Source organism: Schistosoma haematobium, chromosome 5 (genome assembly GCF_000699445.3).
Source record: "Schistosoma haematobium chromosome 5, whole genome shotgun sequence".
In the NCBI taxonomy this organism is placed as follows: Eukaryota; Metazoa; Platyhelminthes; class Trematoda; order Strigeidida; family Schistosomatidae; genus Schistosoma; species Schistosoma haematobium.
In genome coordinates this window covers 2,624,252-2,645,546 of record NC_067200.1, presented here as the reverse complement: position 1 = coordinate 2,645,546, position 21,295 = coordinate 2,624,252, and the positions used below count along the sequence as shown (strand labels likewise).

The 21,295-nt window shown below is 34.2% G+C and overlaps 1 protein-coding gene across 2 annotated transcripts in view; it reads right to left on the bottom strand.

The window, feature by feature from the left end:
- Positions 1-21,295, bottom strand: part of FLVCR2_1 (Feline leukemia virus subgroup C receptor- protein 2) — a 68,625-nt gene that overhangs the window by 27,508 nt on the left and 19,822 nt on the right. For both annotated transcript variants that reach the window (XM_051217294.1, XM_051217293.1), the window contains exons 3-7: positions 16,261-16,646; positions 13,031-13,223; positions 7,848-8,027; positions 7,066-7,338; positions 4,603-4,670 (exon numbers count right to left, since the gene is read on the bottom strand). In XM_051217294.1, coding sequence (XP_051064676.1) covers positions 4,603-4,670; positions 7,066-7,338; positions 7,848-8,027; positions 13,031-13,223; positions 16,261-16,646 — 1,100 coding nt within the window. The remainder of the gene's footprint in view (positions 1-4,602; positions 4,671-7,065; positions 7,339-7,847; positions 8,028-13,030; positions 13,224-16,260; positions 16,647-21,295) is intronic.

Here is a 21,295-nt window from a genome sequence, read left to right as displayed (position 1 = left end):
CCAGACACTATCTGCAAAAACCTAATTTGGGGGAGAACAAACCAGATCCCAGAGGAGGAAGAAATCAGGAAGAAGCGATGGAAGTGAATAGGACACACAGTGAGGAAAGCCTTCACTTGGAATCCTTAGGGTCAAAGGAGAAGAGAAAGACCAAAGAACACATTACGCCGAGAAATGGAGACAGACATGAGAAGAATGAACAACAATTGTATAGAACTAGAAAGGCGGACAGAGAACAGAGTGGGTTGGAGAATGCTGGTCGGTGGCCTATGCTGCATTGGGAGTAACAGGCGTAAGTAAGTAACAATACCCGATCACTTTTCTTCATGAGCGTGTCTTTTACAATACACAGTTTTCAGATGCATTTCACAGAATTTTTTGAATTGATAACCATGATCTAAGTAGCTGATTACATTAGAACTGCCCATATATTCGATAAGAATTAGTCGATATATAATGGATTAACTGAAGTCGGACGTATAGATTTCAAATGGATTGTAGTTCATTGGTTTAAAACTAATAACTTTCTCCACAGACTTATTGATCATAGTTTGTGATCTTGTCTGAAATCACTGTTTCATCCTCTTGTTAAAGAGTATCAGAGCTAAGATGAAACAACGCTTTATTACGTCGTAGTTTTTAATCGTTTTCAAATTGATTTCACTTCATATTGAAGTGTACTTTGGAAGTATGGGGAACAATGTTTGTCATCATGAGTTCACTAACAATTATCGGCTGAATAACTGATTGCATATTATTTTCGACTACGATATTGAACGGCGCATGATCGAATCATGTGAGGAGTTTGAGTAAGTTCAACACTGAAGAAACGCCTTGCTTAAAGGTACTACAAAGCTGATAAAATGGGTCCATATCTTCCTGCAAATGAGATCAAATCATCTCACGTTTAACTAGGTTATGTGGTTGTTGATACTTGACAGGAAACTCTGAGCGTGGAGTTGATACAAGTTGACACTCGTCTCCAGGTCGTACCTGTAATCTTGAGGCAACTGATGGAGCTTGGTAAATGAAAACCCACATTACCTAGTATCATAGTCTGAAACGACACTACTCAGCTATTGAAGTTGTAACCAGTTTCCCTTAAAACTCAAATATTTTAAATTAATTAGTAACTGACTAGTGAGTAATGTCATCTAGGTTCAATGTTCAACGCTTCTCGTTATTCGAAAATGTGAGAGCTTCGCCAAAAGACAGGTTTGCACACGAGAAAAATTGTATTTTCTCCACGAGTGCCACCGTCAGCATGTTCTACCGACAAGTGTAAGATACAGAACTCAAACCAACTACTCATTGGGATGGAGAATAGCTGATGAAAGTGGAAGAAAAATGTTACACCTAATGATAACGGATGCACATTACCAACACATTATAGAGGATCAAAAGATGAGGCTACAAAAGCACTAACGTCAGAACATTTGGAAATCTTAACAACAGCCATCGAGACATTATGCAAACGCCACAGAGAACAAAGAAGAAAATAATCAAGATCTCAAAACCACCCATAAAGAAACACAAATAACTGCGTGGTCAACCTTTCAAAGCAACCAAACCATACAGCTCAGAGCACAAAATCATCTATTTGAGCTACAAATCTTTTCCACCATCACAAATGTCATTTGTTTTGTTTTTTTGAGTATTGAAAATACTTGAAACAGTTTTGCACGTTAAAATGCATTTCTTTTTAATCTTGAAGGATATGTAATACTCTGATGATTGATACGGTTGACTAAAGAAATGTTCAGTTGGAAAACGTAGTTATCACTAACTGTTCTGAAGAGTAAAATACATGAGGACTGTTACAGCAAAAGTTACATATGAAATTGAACAATTTTATTAGATGGACATATTAGAAAGTGAGATTATCAATGGATTTATTTTATGTCAATATTCCACAATACTCGTGATAGTTTTGACAAGAAAGATTTGAAAACTAGAGGGAGCTAAACTATGATGAGATTGATATTCGATCATTTCTTTAATTCTAGATACTGTTAATACTAAGAAGCGTTTTAATAATTTTTCCTAACTTATTCTACTTCACAAACAAATTGGGTTCTAATCTTGTCAGACGGGATCGTGGATACACACTGCTGAGGAGTCCAACAATAGGATGAAACGGCCGTCCAGTGCTTCTAAGTTTTCTATGGTGGCTTAGCTTTAATCGACTGGTGAGTTTACCTATAAAACTATAAATGTTTGAATTTCCCATGATTAATTTTAATGACCTCACCTGATGAGTCTTTCTTGAAATATTTACGCAATTTGAGTAGATTTTCTAAATACTCAGGTTTAGTTATATGTTTTGACGCCTTATAGCAACAGCTTCAGAAGACTGGAGTTTGGCTGTTTACTAATCACATTAAAAAATTGCAAAATGATGTTCTGTATCAAGGAGATATTTGGTAACTGCACTGTTTAGAGTATTTCTTTCTCTTGCTCTGAGGCTTTTTCCAATACGCTCAAAAAAATCTACGATATGCCATCCTTTCTGTTTGGCCAATGTAGCTGCTTTAGCAGGTACACGTCAATTTATAAATACAGTTGGCGGTAACATGAAAGGCGTGCTTATCAACTTTAGATCAAGTTATTGAACATGTTGTTTTATAGAGAATTAATAGTTTGGCTGCCAAATAAGTTCTGGCTAGCACAATGTTCAGTCTCCTGATGATTGTGTTTGCGACATCATCACCTTTGAAGTTGAGATTTAGAGATATTGATTTTTTTTTTTATTGACCATAATTATTTCCGGTTTGTTTTTTTGTTTTTAGGTTTTTTATATTTGTCAATAAATTTTTGTGGGTAACATTTGTCTCTTAGGCATTTTTCAACGTTCATCAATTCTGATTCCAGTTTGTCCGTAGTACATATCCTTTCTACCCTATAAAATATTATTTCAACTAATCCCTTCTTGTAACTGATTGTACAAAAACTACTAACATTCATGTAAAGGCCATACCAAGTATTCAATATCAACTATACTAATTAACCTGTTGGAAATAGTCTATTGATCTTACGTTACAAAGTAGGCAATTAGTTAAGCGCTCACGCGCGAAGCCAGTAGGTCCTGGGTTCGAGCCCCGCGTGGTACGGGATCGTGAATGCGCACTGCTGAGGAATCCCATACTAGGACGAAACGGCCGTCCAGTGCTTCCAGGTTTTCAATGGTGGTCTAGCTTCAACTGACTCATGATTTCAATCTGTGAAAATTAGTTAAGTGACCTACTATTATAGGTATGTTAAATGGATATTAGATGAATTTGAGGTGATAAGAAACTAAATATTTAGACTTCGAATTAGTTGACACTTGTTGATATATTAAACAATTCTGAATAATTGATACTTTGTATTATTCAATCTCATATCATTCTATCATCATTACTGGCTTTCATGTTAACATTGATCTATTCAAATGATTATCTTAATTCTAAATAAAAGTTGACAATTATTTAGATAAACAAGAAAGTTTTACATTTAATTAGATTGATTTCAGTACTCATAAAAGATCACATGGTTATTTGGTATTTTTATATGTACAATAATGGTATCATTGTTCATTACAATATACTGTATGTTTATTACATACAATAATAAACATTTGTATACCATGTGATTAAAACTATTCAAAGTTTAGAGAATATTCACAGAGAGGAGTTTTGTGGAGATTATAATAGATTAATAATTGAATTCATGAGTCAATTGAAGCTAGACACCACAATGGAAAACCTGGATGGATGTTTCATCCTAGTATAGGACTCCTACTCAGCAGTACGCATTCACGATCCCCATGACTAATAGGTCTAGACAATAGTTTATATTTTGTAATAATACGAGAGAATAAGTTAATACAGTATAATATTACACAGTTCATATCACATACTAATCTTAGTTAAATAACATATAAAAATCAGAAAGTAATTGGATAGTTGTTTCATTCAAATGTGAGACTTCCTATAAACACATATTTACAATTCTATCACAGATCGAACCTATGACCTTTAGTTCATATGATAAGCCTTTAACCTCTTGGCCAACATCTGATGTATTTGAAAAAGAATAGTGAATCAATTTTTAATAATATCAGAAGGGGTTTTGTGAATATTATAGTAATTTCAATAGTTGAGATCATGAGTCAATTGAAGCTAGACCACCATGGAAAACCTTGAAGCACTGAACGATCGTTTTGTCCTCTTATGAACTCCTCAGTAGCGCGAATCCACGACCCTGCCTCGTAGGATTCGAATCCAGGACCTATCGGTAGGACCTATCACTAGACGACTGAGTCGGTAGGCCTCCATAAAGTGTTTATGTCTAACTTCGACTAATCCATGAAATTGAGCGACACATCCACCATTGTCTTCAGTGAGTTACTATTTCACAACAGATGTGGTTGAACTCCATTGGTCACGGCTTCTCACTAGAACTCCAGGATATACGTCTTGAAGCCAGTCACTAGTGAGCATATGTTGATTAATATCAGAAGGGATTTTATGGAGATTGTAGTAATTTCAATAGTTGAGATCATAAGTCAATTGAACCTAGACCACCATGGAAAACCAATTTGAATAAAAAATACTGACTCACTGTGAAATATCCTAGTAAAATACTATTTAATAATGTACCAACAGCATAGTAGACACCAGTAAGTATACCTGAACAATTAAAATTACGAAAACAACACATAATTATGCATATTTTATATATATGTTACTAATAGCAACAAACATGTTTATTTAGTTGCTTAATACTGACCTAATTTAATTCTTATTCTTACATAACGACATTTTTAAATTAACTGTGCCCCCAAATGCCCTGGTACGGCCGAGAGTGGGGAGAGTCCGCTCTCCCTCTCGAAATGCTCTCAAATGGCCACGTGTATATAACCTTTGCAAGGGAAGTCCTACTTATTGCATTCTCGTGGCGAGGGTGTTGTTTACGAAATTCAGATGATGAAATGCGAATGTCCGGCTCTTTCATCGGGTTGGTAGACACGGAGGGTTCACCTAGGGGAGTTTGAAAACTCTTATTCCAAACCAGGATCCTGAAGGAACAAATGGCGTATGAACTAATCGTTGGTCACTGGTAACCATGGGACTGCATCTCCTTACGATGCTCCACTGCCTTGTGGATCAGACCTAAAGGTCGATGGCCCCGGGTGTGGCCCCCTTAGAAAACCACCCGCTTCGGTTTGGGCACTCGGGCAGTATCATAGTCCTCGCACAAATCAAATGAGATTTGTGTGGCGCATGCGTATTTGGTGCCTCCTTGTACCAATATCTATGTGTTAAAATAAATAATAAAATTTTATAATTAACTGTTTATATAGTCATGTATTTATATAGAAAAGATAAAACATGGCTAGTAGTGAAATCATTCATGACATGGATTAGTTCTTATTCAAGAGGTACCTATCTAAGATATATATCTACCATTTTCAAAATTGATATTCAATCTAACATATTATCTAATTAGTTACTGAATTCATAATAGATAATTATTTGTATAGCACGTATAAATTTTAAAACATTATTAAACTGACTAACTACCATTTATATTTAGTACTAATTTTATTCTCAACTGGTTTGACTTTTATATTAGTTTAGAGTTTTAAATGAAGGACAAATTGAAAGGAAATATCAGTATAGGGGTTGTGGAGATTATTAAATTCTGGACTGAGATCATAAAACGATTGATCTTAGACCACCATTGAAAGTCTAGAAGCCCTTGATGGCCGTTTCGTTCTATTGTGGTTGCGCAATTTCGTGGATTGGTTGAGGTAAGACATTAACACCGTTGAATGCCGGCTCAGTGGTCTGGTAAATTAAACGTTCGCGCGCGAGAATGAAGGCCCTGGGTTCGAATCCCCATAGTAGAATCGTGGACGAGCACTTCTAAGGAGTTTCACAATAGGACGAAATGGCCGTCCAGTGCTTCCAGGTGGTGTTCTAACATCAATCGTTTTATGATCTCAATCAAAAATTGAAAAGAAATATTTTCTTAAATTCAATTGGTTTTGTTGGTTTGAATATTCCCATTGATGTTTAGGACTGTAATTGATCAGTCTCTTATTGACATATGTGCATCCTATGTGGATTGCCTCGATATAGCCTTAATTCACAAGCATTCTAAGCAAAGATAGATGATGGCTAGCAGTGGAATCCAGGACACACGCTACTTCGTCCTATTTGGGACTCGTCAGCTGAATGTAACTACGTCTCAGAATTGATGTTCATTCTAAGACTTAAACCCAGTACAGTTGATTTAAAATACCATTGCGTCATCTACTTAGCTACTGAATCCTGATAATCACTTGTTTGTGTAATGGGATGAAGTTGAAATTCTCACTTAGTATTGTTGATTTGAATCATCCCATAGTGTTTATTCAATCTACACCTTTAAAAGTTTACCATTCTTAATTTGAGAAACCATTTCAAACATCCCATAAATAGAAATCATAACATAACCCGACCGTTGTTGCTACCTTGACGTGGTAGTCGGACTTTCCTATCATGATGAAGCAACCGAGCTATACTGGCTGGAACAACCGTTCCTCAAGGTTCTATCATGTCAGACAGGTCGGTTGAAGAGCGGTAAGACTAAAAGCAACAAACCTAAGGTCCGAAGGCGAAGTCGTACTGCTGACTGTACAGAGGTGTGACAGCAGTAAGGTGTTTCCTTCAGACAACCAGTATGAAAGTGATGCTGCCTTTCCATGAGGAGGGGTGGGGTTAGAAAAGGTCGACCGTAAAACTGCACACCTCGCCTTATCCCACGGATATCCGTCTCCGGTGGTAAGGTCTCAACAAGTATGGAGCTAACACAAAAATTACTCATAAAAAGGTCGTGTGTGACCGATCTCAAGCAGTTGACCCTTGGGCATTGCGGTCACGCTCTCAGGTCACTAAGATCACCTCTGATCCAATTTCCTTTTCAGGTACCCCCTCCTCCTCTTGACTGAATCATAACATAAGGAATAAGTTTACGATAATCATGTTATGTACTAAATATGGTCATATTAAAAACAAAATAAACTTCAAATATACTTACCATAACTAATAAACAATAAAATGAATGGAGTATTTTTAAACAAACGTTTTAATGCCATTGAAATAGTTTCATTTCTAGGATTATTTTGTAATGATTGATATGAATAATTATCTATACTACTGATATCATTTTTATCATCAATATTGATAATAAAATTATTCATGATTGAATCATTTGTATTTAGGGTATCCTGTTTTGTTGATGATATTGAATGTTCATTTGGACTAAGCGCTGGATATTGTTGATCAGCGTCTAATGATTTTGTATAGAATTCTAGGAAAAATATTTAAAAAGAAAACAAGAGATTTACAGTCATTTCATGAAAACTGTTATAACTTGTGAGTTTCTGACCTTATCAATGTATAACGTAATGATAACGCCTATTCGGGAACAGTGATTTATCGACCGATCCAATGACGTATCAACTCGTACTAGTAGTCTAGAGTCCTTACCGATCCTTCTTCCTGTTTAGCTATGCCTGTCTGTTAGAGTCCAGAATACTAATCTCAGCCTCCGCGATATGAATCATTATATTTCAAAAGTGGCTGTGAATGCGGGAGACTGGAATTGACACACTGGGCATAACTCAAGAATGGTAAATCGTATAATAATAGTTCATAGGTCAAAATAAAGCTTATGATAAGAGGGACATGAATATTGACAGTTTACTTACTTAACACTTATACAATAAATATATATGTACAGTATTAGTTCATAAATGGATCCTAAAAGTTACCATTTATTATTCTCATCATCAGGATATAACAACAACAATATATTACCTTTATCAATATTGTTTTTCTTTTCGTGTAGACCATTATTATTGACTATTGAATGAATTCCATTTGAAGGTTTGTTATCAATGGATAATTGGTCATTTACATGTAATTTATGAATAACCGATGAACCACTACGTTTATATTGTGCTAAACTTGGTTCAGTTTTAGGTTTTGCACGAAAACCTTAATAGAATTGAATAAAAGATAAAATTGAATTCAAACGATTAATAATTAATTTATAACAAAGCAAAGTTTATTCGGTGAGACTATCATTTATGAACGACCTTTGAGCGACTCTAAAGTGACCTTCAGAGTGTACACCTAATAACTAGGACCAATTGACGATTATAAACCAATGTGAGGGATTACAATAATGATTAACAGTTGATGATTGATGTTAAGAATTAGATTTGCAGTTTTCATCACGAACTGACATCATCTATACTGCTAAAACTCAATCTATCCAATTGGATGAGTGAGTTTTGCGCCAAAATCTTAGACCTGTTATCTTATCTCTGATTGGTTTGTTCAGAAATTATAGCCTCGCTGTTTATTCCAAATATAATGCCAAAGAAATGTTGTTTTATTCTCTTGAGAGAACTGTTTAAGAATAAAGATTTCACATTCACCATCTTTTAGAACGTAATATAGATTACTGAATTTTTAATTATTAATATTGTATGTACCGCTCAATTTCGTGGATTGGTTGAAGTTAGACATTAACACGGCTGAATGCCGACCGGCTCAGTGGTCTAGAGGTTAAGCGCTCGCGCATGAAACTGATATGTCCTGTGTTTGAATCCTGCGAGGCAAGGTCATGGATGCGCACTGCTGAGGAGCCCCATAATAGGACGAAACGGTCGTCCGGTGCTTCTAGGTTTTCCATGATGGTCTAGCTTCAATTAACTCATTATCTCAACTATTGAAATATTGTATTCATTGGAAAACAATTGGGTTCAGTAATTTGAACTCTTTATTAAGAAATATGAATACATTATAGGTTTTTTAAGATAACAAATTAATATTTCAGTGAATGACATGAAGTAGATTGCCTACATGTCCAGAAATCAGAATCGATTATAAAACAATAGAATTCAATTAACTCCTTAATTGAACTAAATCATTTAATGGATTAATTAACTTAAATAAAAATGTATGATTATATAAGTTTCCAATGTTTAAATTATGTCACTCATAAAAGATATGTTCATTAGGTGTTTGTAAGTATTTAGAAGGATTCTCTTCTGGATCTAAGTTTTGTGCTATTTGACGCCCAAATCTCAATTATTCCGCTACACACTCAGAGATATCACTATTGGAGTGTCTGTCATAACTTGTGACCCTGTTGTTCCTATCAATATATAGTGTAATGATACAGCCAATCACAGAACAGTGATTTATCAACCGTATTAATGACGTATAAAGCTTGTACGAGCAGTCTAGAGACTTTATTTGTCCTTCCTCCTGCCTAACCTTGCCTGTTGAGTCCAGAACACCAATCTCAGCCTCTGTGATAAGAATCATGTAGTTCAAATATACTGGGTTAATATACAAACAGTGTCCATGACCCAACTGACTTGAAGTATTTCACAGTGTGATTGACTATTGTGTAGTGATTAATATTATTGTTTGTCTAGTCATTTAATAATAATTACATTCTATTGATCAAATTACAATATGCCGACTTTGTCTTTGTGTTTCGACAAAGCTTATGTGTATTTTCATCTTGTCATAAACAAGTTGGCTGATCACATTATTATCTATCGTTTATTTCTATTAAACTACATATCATTCACCTTTATGTAGACATCACCAATTAACTGTTTAAACTTGATTAATAGGTGAGGATGTTATTTTGATTTCTATCAATTTTAATTGATGAATTGTCATATTTTTCTAAGATGAATGCATATTTTCAACAATTTTCCAGGGATATTTAGTTTTCAGTAGTTATCTAACTAAGAACAGTTCATGATATAAGTCAGTCAGTAACAACATAGAACTTTGTACGTACGTACATCAGTTCGAGTTGGCATACCACATTAGCACACAGATACAATTGTCGTGGTAGAAATAGTTAAAGTATAAGCAGTAATCGGAATGATGAGCGTTTGAAGATGTTATTCAACGAGTATAATCCAGTGAAGTAAATTTGGGAAGAGAAAAAAAAGGGACATGAAGAATTTAGAAGATTAGAATTTGGGAGAACACAAAAAGTGGATGTACTTGCGCCATTGCAAACGATCTTTAGCCATGTCATTCAAGGTCTTTAAACATCGGTTCATGATATAAACTATGAAAACAATGATTGATAGTTTCTACTTAGTGAAAAATATTCTACCTAAAAAGTCCAATGGTAACATCAATGAATATGACATGAGGTGATGATATTTTATCAAGAATGAATATAATGTCGATTGGTAACTACCATAATAGTTAGACTTAAGCGATCTTAGTAACTGTTTCCAATCGATTGGTATTTTTAGTTAACATTTGATAGTAGCATATAATTTAGACGATTTGTATGTTTTTGTGTTAGATTTTATTCAGAAACTTATGGGATTAGATGACTTCATGGTGTACTGAAAATTTCAGCATTATACTCTACAGTTTAAGCACATGACGCGAAATCTAAATACTCTAGGTTTAAAGACTGTCTGTATAGTAAGTGTTGTAAGGGCTCGTACTATATCAAGCCCATTTAGGTGATTCTAGCCACTGGACAGACCACTCATCTTTCCATTCGTTACAAGCCACATATTTTAATAGGTGTGAAGCTATCACGAGTTCACTTGATCTGCGAGCGAGAACAAGACTCGGTGACCAAAGACCAGTAAACTAGCTATTGATGCGTTCCAGCCCCTCTAACTAGAGGGAGAATTTCAAGCTTGGAATGGGGATGTATCTCTGCAAACAGCCAGAAACGAGCGATAAAAACAAACACAATTCAAGACGTATATATACAGTACAAAACCGTCCTTGGGAAGTTACCAAATAACATACTAAGAGACGCAATGGACCAATAGCATTTAAGATATTTTCCCACTGGGAAATACATGAAGATGACAAGAGCGCGAAAACAAAGAAATTCAAATTTTCTAAATAAAATTACCAAATCAGGTCCTTTCCCAAGTGAGCTCTGGGGATCTAACGTCCCCAACATTTTTACACTGTCACTTATTCGATTATTTAACCCTAACTGTTTTTATATGATCGTGTGTTAATTGCTTATGCTCTTCATCACGTGTATGTAATTTATTTTTATCTGAATATAAATATTGAGTAACACTACCAAATGTAGATAGCTAATATACCTTTTCCGATTCGTTTCGTTCCCCTCTATTCTCTTCACTATCTTCACTTTGTTTTTCTGAATCAACGATTGTGTGAAATATACATATTGAAACTCCATTCTTATATTCAACTTATTCAATTCCGTTATTCGCTAACGACGTGATTTAAGTCGATTATTCTATACGAGGGTAGCTAGGATGTATATTTCACTAACAATCTGTCACTCAATCATTAAATGATCTAATTGGAGTCAAATAAAGGACCACTTAAGTGTCTACTGATAAAAAGATCCATACTATGACGAAACATAATGTTCACTATGCATTCTAGTGTACTCAATAGCTTTTCAATCACCATCTATCCATAAAAAAAACTAAACTTTAACTGTTATTAATTTCAACAAACCTCTCAATCAAACATTTTTTTCTAACTTATCAATGTCATATTGAAAACAAAATAGAGATCAATTAGATGATCCAGATTTTAAAGTCTTAAAAAAGAATCCTTTCATAGTTCTGAGTATCAAAATCAAATCAAAACCTCGGACCTATCAGTCTAGAGTTAAAGTGCTCTCGCGCAAGACTGATAGGTATGGGGTTTGAATCTCACTAGGTGGGGTCGTGGGTATGAACTACTGAAGAGTCTCATACCAGGACAAAATGACCGTCCAGTACTTTCTAGGTTTGTCATGGTGGTGTCTAGCTTCAACTGACTCATGAATTCAACTACTAGATTTTTAATAAGATTTTAAATCAAGTTCATGATCTTATACAACTATATAAAAGTTAAAAAACTGACGTGTTCGTTTAACAATAATGTGTAACTATGATTGTTCACAATATAAAACATTAACATCATCCTAGCTTCCAAATTGAACTCATATTACATTATTATTAAAAAACTGAAACGGTAGAAAAGATTTGTGGGTGAGATTTTTTTCTGTTAGCTGAATGACTTAATCATAAAGCTTTCAATGTTCTTTTGAACAATATCATTAGCATAAATTTCAAGTAGAATTGAGGTATTAGAATTTCTCCATGTATAAGTTGACAAATTCTCCTGTCATCTTGATTGGTCAGTGTTGACCTTTAACCTGTAATTGTCTAGACATCTATTTTGATTGTTTCACTTTTTTTTGAACAATAGAAGCTCCATTATTAAACCGTCCAACTCAAAGAATGAAAATCCGCCAAAAAAATTGAAAACTGAAAATTAATTGCTTATTCAAACATTTTTCAGTTCAAAACAAGTTGAACCAAAGCGATATGAGAGAGACAGAGAGAGAGAGAGTAAGTATTTTATAACTCTTTATCGACAGCCAACTAAGTCAATCAGTCGTCAGTCAAGAATAACTTGAAACTTAAACTATATATCCAACTTATAACTAAAGCAATACTGGTGGTATTATGTCAGTCACAATTCTAGAAGAAATCAGTCGTTTTAGGAATAATTCAATGTCAATGCATTTAACAGTAACATTATGTAATGTCAGTCCAAATATCACGGAGGCATAGATTACTCCAAGATTGTTCATCAAACAGTATTCTGTTAAATACTGATCAAATTTCCCTACAAGATATTTCAAACCACATAATATGATGGGTAACGATTTGTACTTTAATAGATCTTGATCATGTCAATGGTTTATAACAGAAACTTTAAAATTATGCAACGAATATATATGCGCGAAACCAGTAGGTCCTGGGTTCGAATCTCGCAGGGGGCGAGGTCGTGGATGCGCACTGCTGAGGAGTCTCACAATAGGACGAAACGGCCGTCCAGTGCTTCCAAGTTTTCCATGGTGGTCTAGCTTCAACTGACTCATGATCTTAACCATTGAAATTACTACAATCTCCACAAAAAACCCATCGAATATATAATACACAACTTACCAAACAATACAAATATAAATGGAAGAATATTTAAAGCAGCACTAAAATACAGCATAATCATCATATAGTGTTTAATTTTATTGAATAATTCATTCATATCTGTTGTTGGATCAATTTGATTAGTTCCATTTGAACTATACGGTATCGATGGTAAAATAAGCGGTGGTACTAGAAAACCAAATGCAACACCAAGCTAGAACAATAATAAATAATGAAAAGAATAATTCTATACAATTAGTCAAATGAACAATGAACAATGTTTATAGAACAGATGACATTTTTATGGTTAATGATGGAGTTTATTCCAAGTGTTTCATTTCAATTTAGGACTAATTACATGTAACTGTTAACTATGTTCCATCTATACAATATGAAACTTTTAACAATATGGATATGGTTAAGTAATCTATACAAGATATACATATGTCGACAGACTGATCAAAATTTAGGTCTCAATGTCATAGAGATATAGTGTTTTAAATTCTATAAAAATAATAATGGGCAAATTGGTAATAAAGTAACATCAGAATACGCACATTTACACACACACGAACACACATATACAACCAACAAAATGTACTTTAAATAATAGAAACTTTACAATAGTAGGTTAAAAAATTATTTTTGTCCACAAAACCCTTATGATACTAATCAACATATGATCACTAGTGACTGGCTTCAAGAGGTATTTCCTGGAATTCTAGTGAGAAGCAGTGATCGGCATATTTCAACCGTGTCTGTTGTGAGACAGTAACTCACTGAAGACAATGGTGGACGGGTTGCTCAATTTCATGGATTAGTTAAAGTTAGATATTAACACCGTTGGATGCCTACCGGCTCAGTAGTCTAGAGGTTAAGCGCTCGCGCGTGAGACCGATAGGTCCTGGGTTCGAATTTCGTGAGGCGGGATCGTGGAGTGGATCGAGGAGTCCCATCCGAGGACGAAACGGCCGTCCAGTGCTTTCAGGTTTTTCATGGGGGTCTAACTTCAATCGACTCATGATCTCAATTGTCAAAAGTCTTTTGTAAGAGATCTTTAATCAGTAAGGTACAGAAAAATGATTTTTTCAAAACTTTTGTGCCGTGATACATAGTTTCTAAGATTTGATACAGATACACACTCTTTCTGCAGATGAGCTACATATATATAACATATATATATATATATATATATATATATATATCCCCTAGGAAGCTAAACCTATCAGTTGTTCATGTCATGTTACTTAGAGATAAAAGTCATCTCTCTCAGCCAATCAGATGCACGTATCATTTGATTGGCGTAGTGTATCACTTGTTGTAAATATTTCATCATTAATTTGAAAAGATTTATTTCTTTTGTTTAAAATTAGAGCTGAAAAATGACCACAATCTCCATCCTATTTGATGAATGTAATGACTTCACATCAAGAGTAAACGCTAAACCTTCTACTTTGATCTCCTAGGTTGTGTATTACATTACAGTGTTGAATTTTAGCCAAGTGATCTAATCAACTGAACTTATCGAAATTTGTAGATTTTTAACATTTTGTTGATGAGGAATTGAGGAATGCAACGAATCGGTCGATTAAGACTTATCATAAAAGTGATTGATTAATTGCAGTTCAGAAACTTATACAAACTTAAAAGAACAAATTTTTTCACTCAATGTATAAGCTACTGTAGATCTAGACTTCGCAGTTCTATAGACAGAGCATTAAAGTTTGAAGCAATAAGCACTGCTTTACAATTTCATAGTAAAGAGGAACAATGAGATGCAAAAACATCCATTTGATAAATCCCGAACAAGACAAAATATCAGTCCTGAGTAAAGGATGCACATTACATTCTGTTTGGGACTCATTAATTACATTTACTCCTCACTCCACTATTAATAGTCACACTAGGATTCGAACCTAGGTCGTTTAGTATCAGACACCCAACAGTCAACTAGTCATTTCAAATAGCTATCAACCTAATCAACATGTATGAAAATATTAGAAAGGGTTTGTAAATTCTTGTTTTTTTAAAAAATTATTGGATAACGCGTTAGACGTTTAGGGGCAACAAATACTGAACTCAATTATTGGTCTATACATCAACATTCAAATGCTGGTACACCAAATCAAAAAGTCTCGAATAGAATGTATGTATGGTGAATCCTGGATTCAACTACTAGGCACATATCAAATATATTTTTGTTAAGGTTTCTATTTTTAAAAGTATGTTACAGTGGTCCGGACCAAAAATGTACTAAGTGTTTCAGATATGTAAAACTTAAAAATAACGTCAATATATAAATTCACTTGGTATTGTTTACTTGAATCTTCTCATTGATGTTTAGGACTGCAATTGATTAGTCTCTTGCAGGCATATGTGCATCCTATGTGGATTGCCTCGATATAGCCTTAATTCACAAGCATTATATGCAAAAATGAATGGTAGCAAACAAATGATGCCGAGTGAATTTAAACTTCACTCCATTGTACAAGCAAGTGTCTATCGGGACTCAGTAGATAAGTGGACAACGCGATGGCGTTTGAAGTGAACGATACTGAGTTCTAGTTCCAGAGTGAACATAAACACTAAGATGCGGGTACATCCAGCTGACGAGCCCCAAATAGGACGAAGTGGGCCACGTCCTGGACTCCATCGCCAGCCACTATCCATCTTTGAATATAATGTTAATATGTGATATTGAAAAATAATTGTAATAATTCTTAATCAATTACTTATCATCTTATTTCATTTAACTGTAAAATACACATCTACCACCTAAGAGTAAACAACTTCTAATAATTAATACATTCTAATCAAGTGATATTAAATACTGACAATTTGTTGTAACTGTGATTTATATAAAAAGATAGTTTATCTATATGCATTTGTTAATGTTAAATTATGACTAGTAGTAGGATATAGAATATGCATTTCATGCATACCCATCGCACAAGCTAGCGGTAGTTCAGTGTATAAGGTGTCGACTTTTGAAGTAATAGGTACTATGTTTTGTCTTAGGGTGGACATCAACACTGAAATGTTGATATATCTTGTTGATGAGTTCTAAGTAGGTTAGGATATGAATCTAGGATATTATTGTTAGTCAACACCGAGTTCTATTGGAAACATGTAATTAGATGATAACATTAAGTTAATTCGTTCAGAATCCACATATTTCGGTCGAGACTGATTAATTATATAGCCTTATATCAATCAACGGCAAAAAAACAGTGTAGACAATACAAACTTACTTGATTCCCGAATACACCAAGTGCAGTAGCCGTTGAAACTTCATTCACTCCAAACCAAACTGCTGCTAAGTGGGCTGGTATACCCAATATACCGGATTGAGCTATTCCACAAATAGTTTGTCCAGCCATAAGTATTGGAAAACCAAGTTTATTACTGAATGGAATAGATTTATTAGACTGTCCAAATGTTGTTTCATACGTAACTGCACCCGCTATACATTTAATACAACCACCGACTGCATTCAAAGCTGAGGCAACTAGCAGAGTTACACGCAGGCCCCATCTATTCAGTATCCAATTAGAAGGAAATATCAATGGAATATAAGCGAGCATATAAATCATTGACAACCAATCTACAGATATTGTCTTGGTATCTACAGATGACCCTGAATATAGGAAGGTCAAATAAAAACAAAAATTTCATAACAGTCTGTAATACTCATGAGGAAGTCATTATTTGTTATAAACGAATTTATATATGGTTGATAAATTTGATTCATGCTCCAACTTTGGTCTATTTACTTATAATGGATTGTCATCAATGTATAAGCAGATTTATGGGGATTGTATAATTCTCGCCGTTCTAATCACGAAGTGACCTTAATTAAATAACTAATTAGGACCTGGAAGTATTGAATGGCCGTTTGCTCCTAGTACAGGACTGCTCAGCAGTGCTCATCAGCGACTCTAAACCCAGGAATAGAGTTGAAGAACGTCGGTCTCGCGTGCGAATGCCTAACCTCTAGACCGCTGAGCCGGCATCCAACATGTAATTAATCTGTTTAGTAAATACGCAAACTGAAGTTATGAAAATACATTTCATAAGGTTAAGCACATATCAGCCTTATTGCTTTCAAAATACGTTTCTTTTGTAGTTATATTCTTATCTCCGTTTCCATTCTTCGAAACATATATGGAAATCTTCAGAACATAAATTAGACACATGTTTTGTCACTTTACGAATTATTACTCATTCGCTCCTCAATGTTGTACTCGTTAAATTATAATTTAATCTTTATTCAGTCAGTCAGTCAGCTACAACATGGGACCAGGCACATATATGCATCGGTCCAAGTTGCCATACCGCATTAGCACAGCAAGATGAACACCGGATTCATAGGAGTGGTTAAGTCAATGATGGTAATATATAAAAGAAAGATTGCATATAAAAATACAGTACAAGAAGAAAGAATTAGTTCGTAGAAAGAAAGATATGAAGTGATTTTATTCTCTTAGTTTAATGGAAGGCAAAGAGAGTGTATACACCTAGGCTATTGTGATCTTTATTACCCTCTGATGATGTTCATCAGTCATCAACCTAAAATTGTTCCTTCACGATAAAACTCTAGTGAACGTATTGATACTGGCAAAGCCTAATTTACGTGCTCAGTAAATAAGCTGACCACGTATCACGAGAACGTAAATAATAGAGTATACATTCAAAATCAATCTGTGGAGAAATATGTTTGATTCATTATCCAAGGCTTACAAATACAAATTAGAATGTTATCTTCAAGTGTCTGATATATTTATTCACTTATGAGCTATATATTACTTAATTATATTGAAATGTTATATGTGAGTAGTAACACCCCCCAAAAATAAAAATGATTTGGCAACTAAGCGATCACTAAACTGTATGTGGAGATAAACATGCTTTTTGAACGTTTAATAAAAGTGTAATATTGAGTATTTTCGACCAGTTTACCGTCCATTTAGTGTATCATTGTTGCTGATGAGAGCATAATCTTTACTAATGCGCGAGACCGAAGATCTTGCATTCGATTCTCGAATACAAAGTAGTTGATGAGCACTTCTGTGAAGTCTTAGAATAGAAAGAAACGGTTGCCTAGAGCTTCTAGCTTTTCAATGTTTATCTAACTTTGGTCGACTCGTAATTTCAATAAAATATCAACATATGTTTTCGGTCAACAGCCTACTGGAGCCCATCACAACTTGCTGGATGTAAAAACCTTAGTTCAATCATGAAATAAAGTCTTGTGTAAAAACTATCGTCTTACTGTAAACATGCTACACTCTTTAAATAAATAGAAAAATCCTAGATATCATATATACATTAAACATGGAAAGGGAATTGCGCTACAAACTTACAAACATATATCACATCCTTTACATTACACATGATTGATTTACGATGAAAATGAAAATGGATCATCAACATCAACAACAACGACAACAACAAACAAACAAAAACAACTTGGAAAATCATAACAAGTTTATATTGTTTATCAATCGTAATCAGTTAGTCAATGACCTGATTCAACATATCCTACTCAATGTTTCATGGATTATAACATTTTTTTTTCAATCGACCACATTATTATACAGATTGAATTATTTAATACTGTATATAATAATACATGTATCTTTGTTAATAATACATTTAAAGAACATAGTATTGAAAGAGAGAGTGAGAGAGGGAGTAAGTAGGTAAGTGGATAAGAGAGATACAAAAGTGAACCAACTAACTAAATTTACTTAGTCAATGAGTATTGGAAACAATTTACATTACCACTTAGTTCGCTGTTGTTATTATTATTATTATTAAAATGAAGTTCATCATGTAGTTTTTTTTTGTGTGTATCTTATAGTATACCAATGTCAATCAGATTTGTATCAGGTCACGGAAACATTCTAATTTTTTTTAAAGTTTCTATTCATATCATGGCTTCAAATATGAATTATTTCTGTTTATAATGAGAAATATGAAAATCCTGGGAATTATTAACCAAGTTGAATTGTGATTAATATTAGAATCCTAGTGGTATACTACTGTGATAGTGTGTGCTACTTATATTGACATAAGTAGTATATCATGTCGGTCGTGAACAGAAGATCAGGCAGCAGAGAAACAAGAGAATCGAACAGTATAGAATGGAATAGGATGCCATTTGTATGAAAATGCAAGAACAATGAAGTCTGGGTCATTTTGAGACAATGGGTGGACATTTTGCAAATTGAGCATTCACTATTTGATTGTTAGGTTTTATTAAAAAGTTCTGTAATTTTGTGTTAAACACATTTGATTGTCCCCACTGATGTTCTTGTTCACTACATTGTTATGTCCCGATAAGAATAACAATGAGCGGTAATTTTTGGGATCCATTTATAGGCCAGTATATTAAATAACCAAACTATACATATTCATGTCCCTGTTATTATGAGCTTCATTTTGACCTATGAACTATTATTGTACGATTTACCATTCTTGAGTTATGCCCAGTCTGTCAATTACAGTCTCTCACATTCACAGCCATTTTTGGGCTAGATCTTATACAAATGTTGTTTTCTATTTTATTGGTACGTTGTGGTCTGTTTGATTGGTATATAAACCCCGTATGTTTGAAATAAATGATTCATATTGCAGAGGATGAGATTGGTGTTCTGGACTTAACCGGCTGAGCTAGGTGGAAAACAGGACCAATCAGGACTCTAGACTCCTCACACGTGTTTTACGCGTGATTGGTTCGGTCTATAATTCACTACTCCCTAATTGACGGTCACAAGTTATAACAACTATAGTCCTGAGTGAAAATCATCAATTGAACTAATTTACTATCATTCAAAAATTGATGCCCATAAGGCAGTTTGAACTCATAACCTATTGCTTTAAATGATACTACCTCATATTCACTAACGTATAAAGTTCAGACAATCAGTAAATTTAATAAGTTATGGAGATTGTTGAGCTTTTATTAACATGATGAACTGATCAATATTAGACCATCATTACTTCCAGGTTTTTAATGCTTGATCTAACATTGATAGGTTCATGATCTCGATGAATAAATTAATGTAGGAATTCACGTTGTTTATCAACTGTGTAACAAAATACAGTAACGAATCTTATTTGACTTATTTACATTTATATGGACGTAGAAGTGACATGAGGACTAAATTTGAGCTAAATAGACCGAATTTCAAGTAGTTTCATTCATTAATAACTTTCGATCCATTCTGCAATCTAGACTGTCTTCTCGACTGATATTTAAATGTTCTATCAACGCCGTACTTTCGATGCACTGATACTCTTTAATCCGTACGATAAGTGTTGCAACTTTGACGCCACGTTCTCTTACACATAACTTACAAACAACCTTGATAGTAACGTCTATTACAATAGTAATTCTTTTTCTTCACAAAGATAACTACCTTTACTGGTTACTTATTTATGTGGATATAGTATTACATTTTTATCTGAACGTACAATATAGGTAGTAAATTATGTATTAAAATAAATGATATCGGCTTATACCTTAACGTTGGATGTTACTTTAACTTGGCAATCAGGTCTGAATATCACAATAATCTAATCAAACAACACCACATGGAACATATTCTTTTAGATCCTACCACACAATGTAGGTCAGGTGAAAGATGATCAAGTTAAAAAGCAGTAAACCCATCACCTGATAGTTTATTCGTGAAGGTATTTGTACAGGGGTGTGACGATAATAATGTGTCTTCCTTAAACAAATATGATCTAGAGATAAACTGCCTTCCCACAATGGAAGGAAAGGAATCGAATAAGACTGGTCTTAAAGTGACACACCCCATATTATCTTGTAAACTTCTTTCACTAGTGGTAAGGACTTTAACGTATGAAACTAACTTATCAAAAACTACTCATTAAACATCAGTGTGACAGGCCACAATCAGTTGTCCTATGGGCATCGTGGTCACATTCTCAAGTAGTCAAGACCATCGCTAATATAATTTCCATTTTAAGTACCTCAAAAAATCCATCCTCTCATAGTTTGAACAGGGTGAAAGTGAAAATCACTGTTATACCTGGAACGACATTCGAGATCACTTAAAACACATATGTTTGTTGTTATCAGAAGTATGATCATATGCCAATTATTACCCCCTCAAGAATCTATAATGTCAGTCGTAGACCAATTCATCATTTTATTTCTCAAGAAAAAACCAAGTTCAAAGTCAATCATTGTGAATTAGTTTCAACACACTTTTTTCCCGACAGTTTGTTAAACTCAAGATTTTAACTGACAAT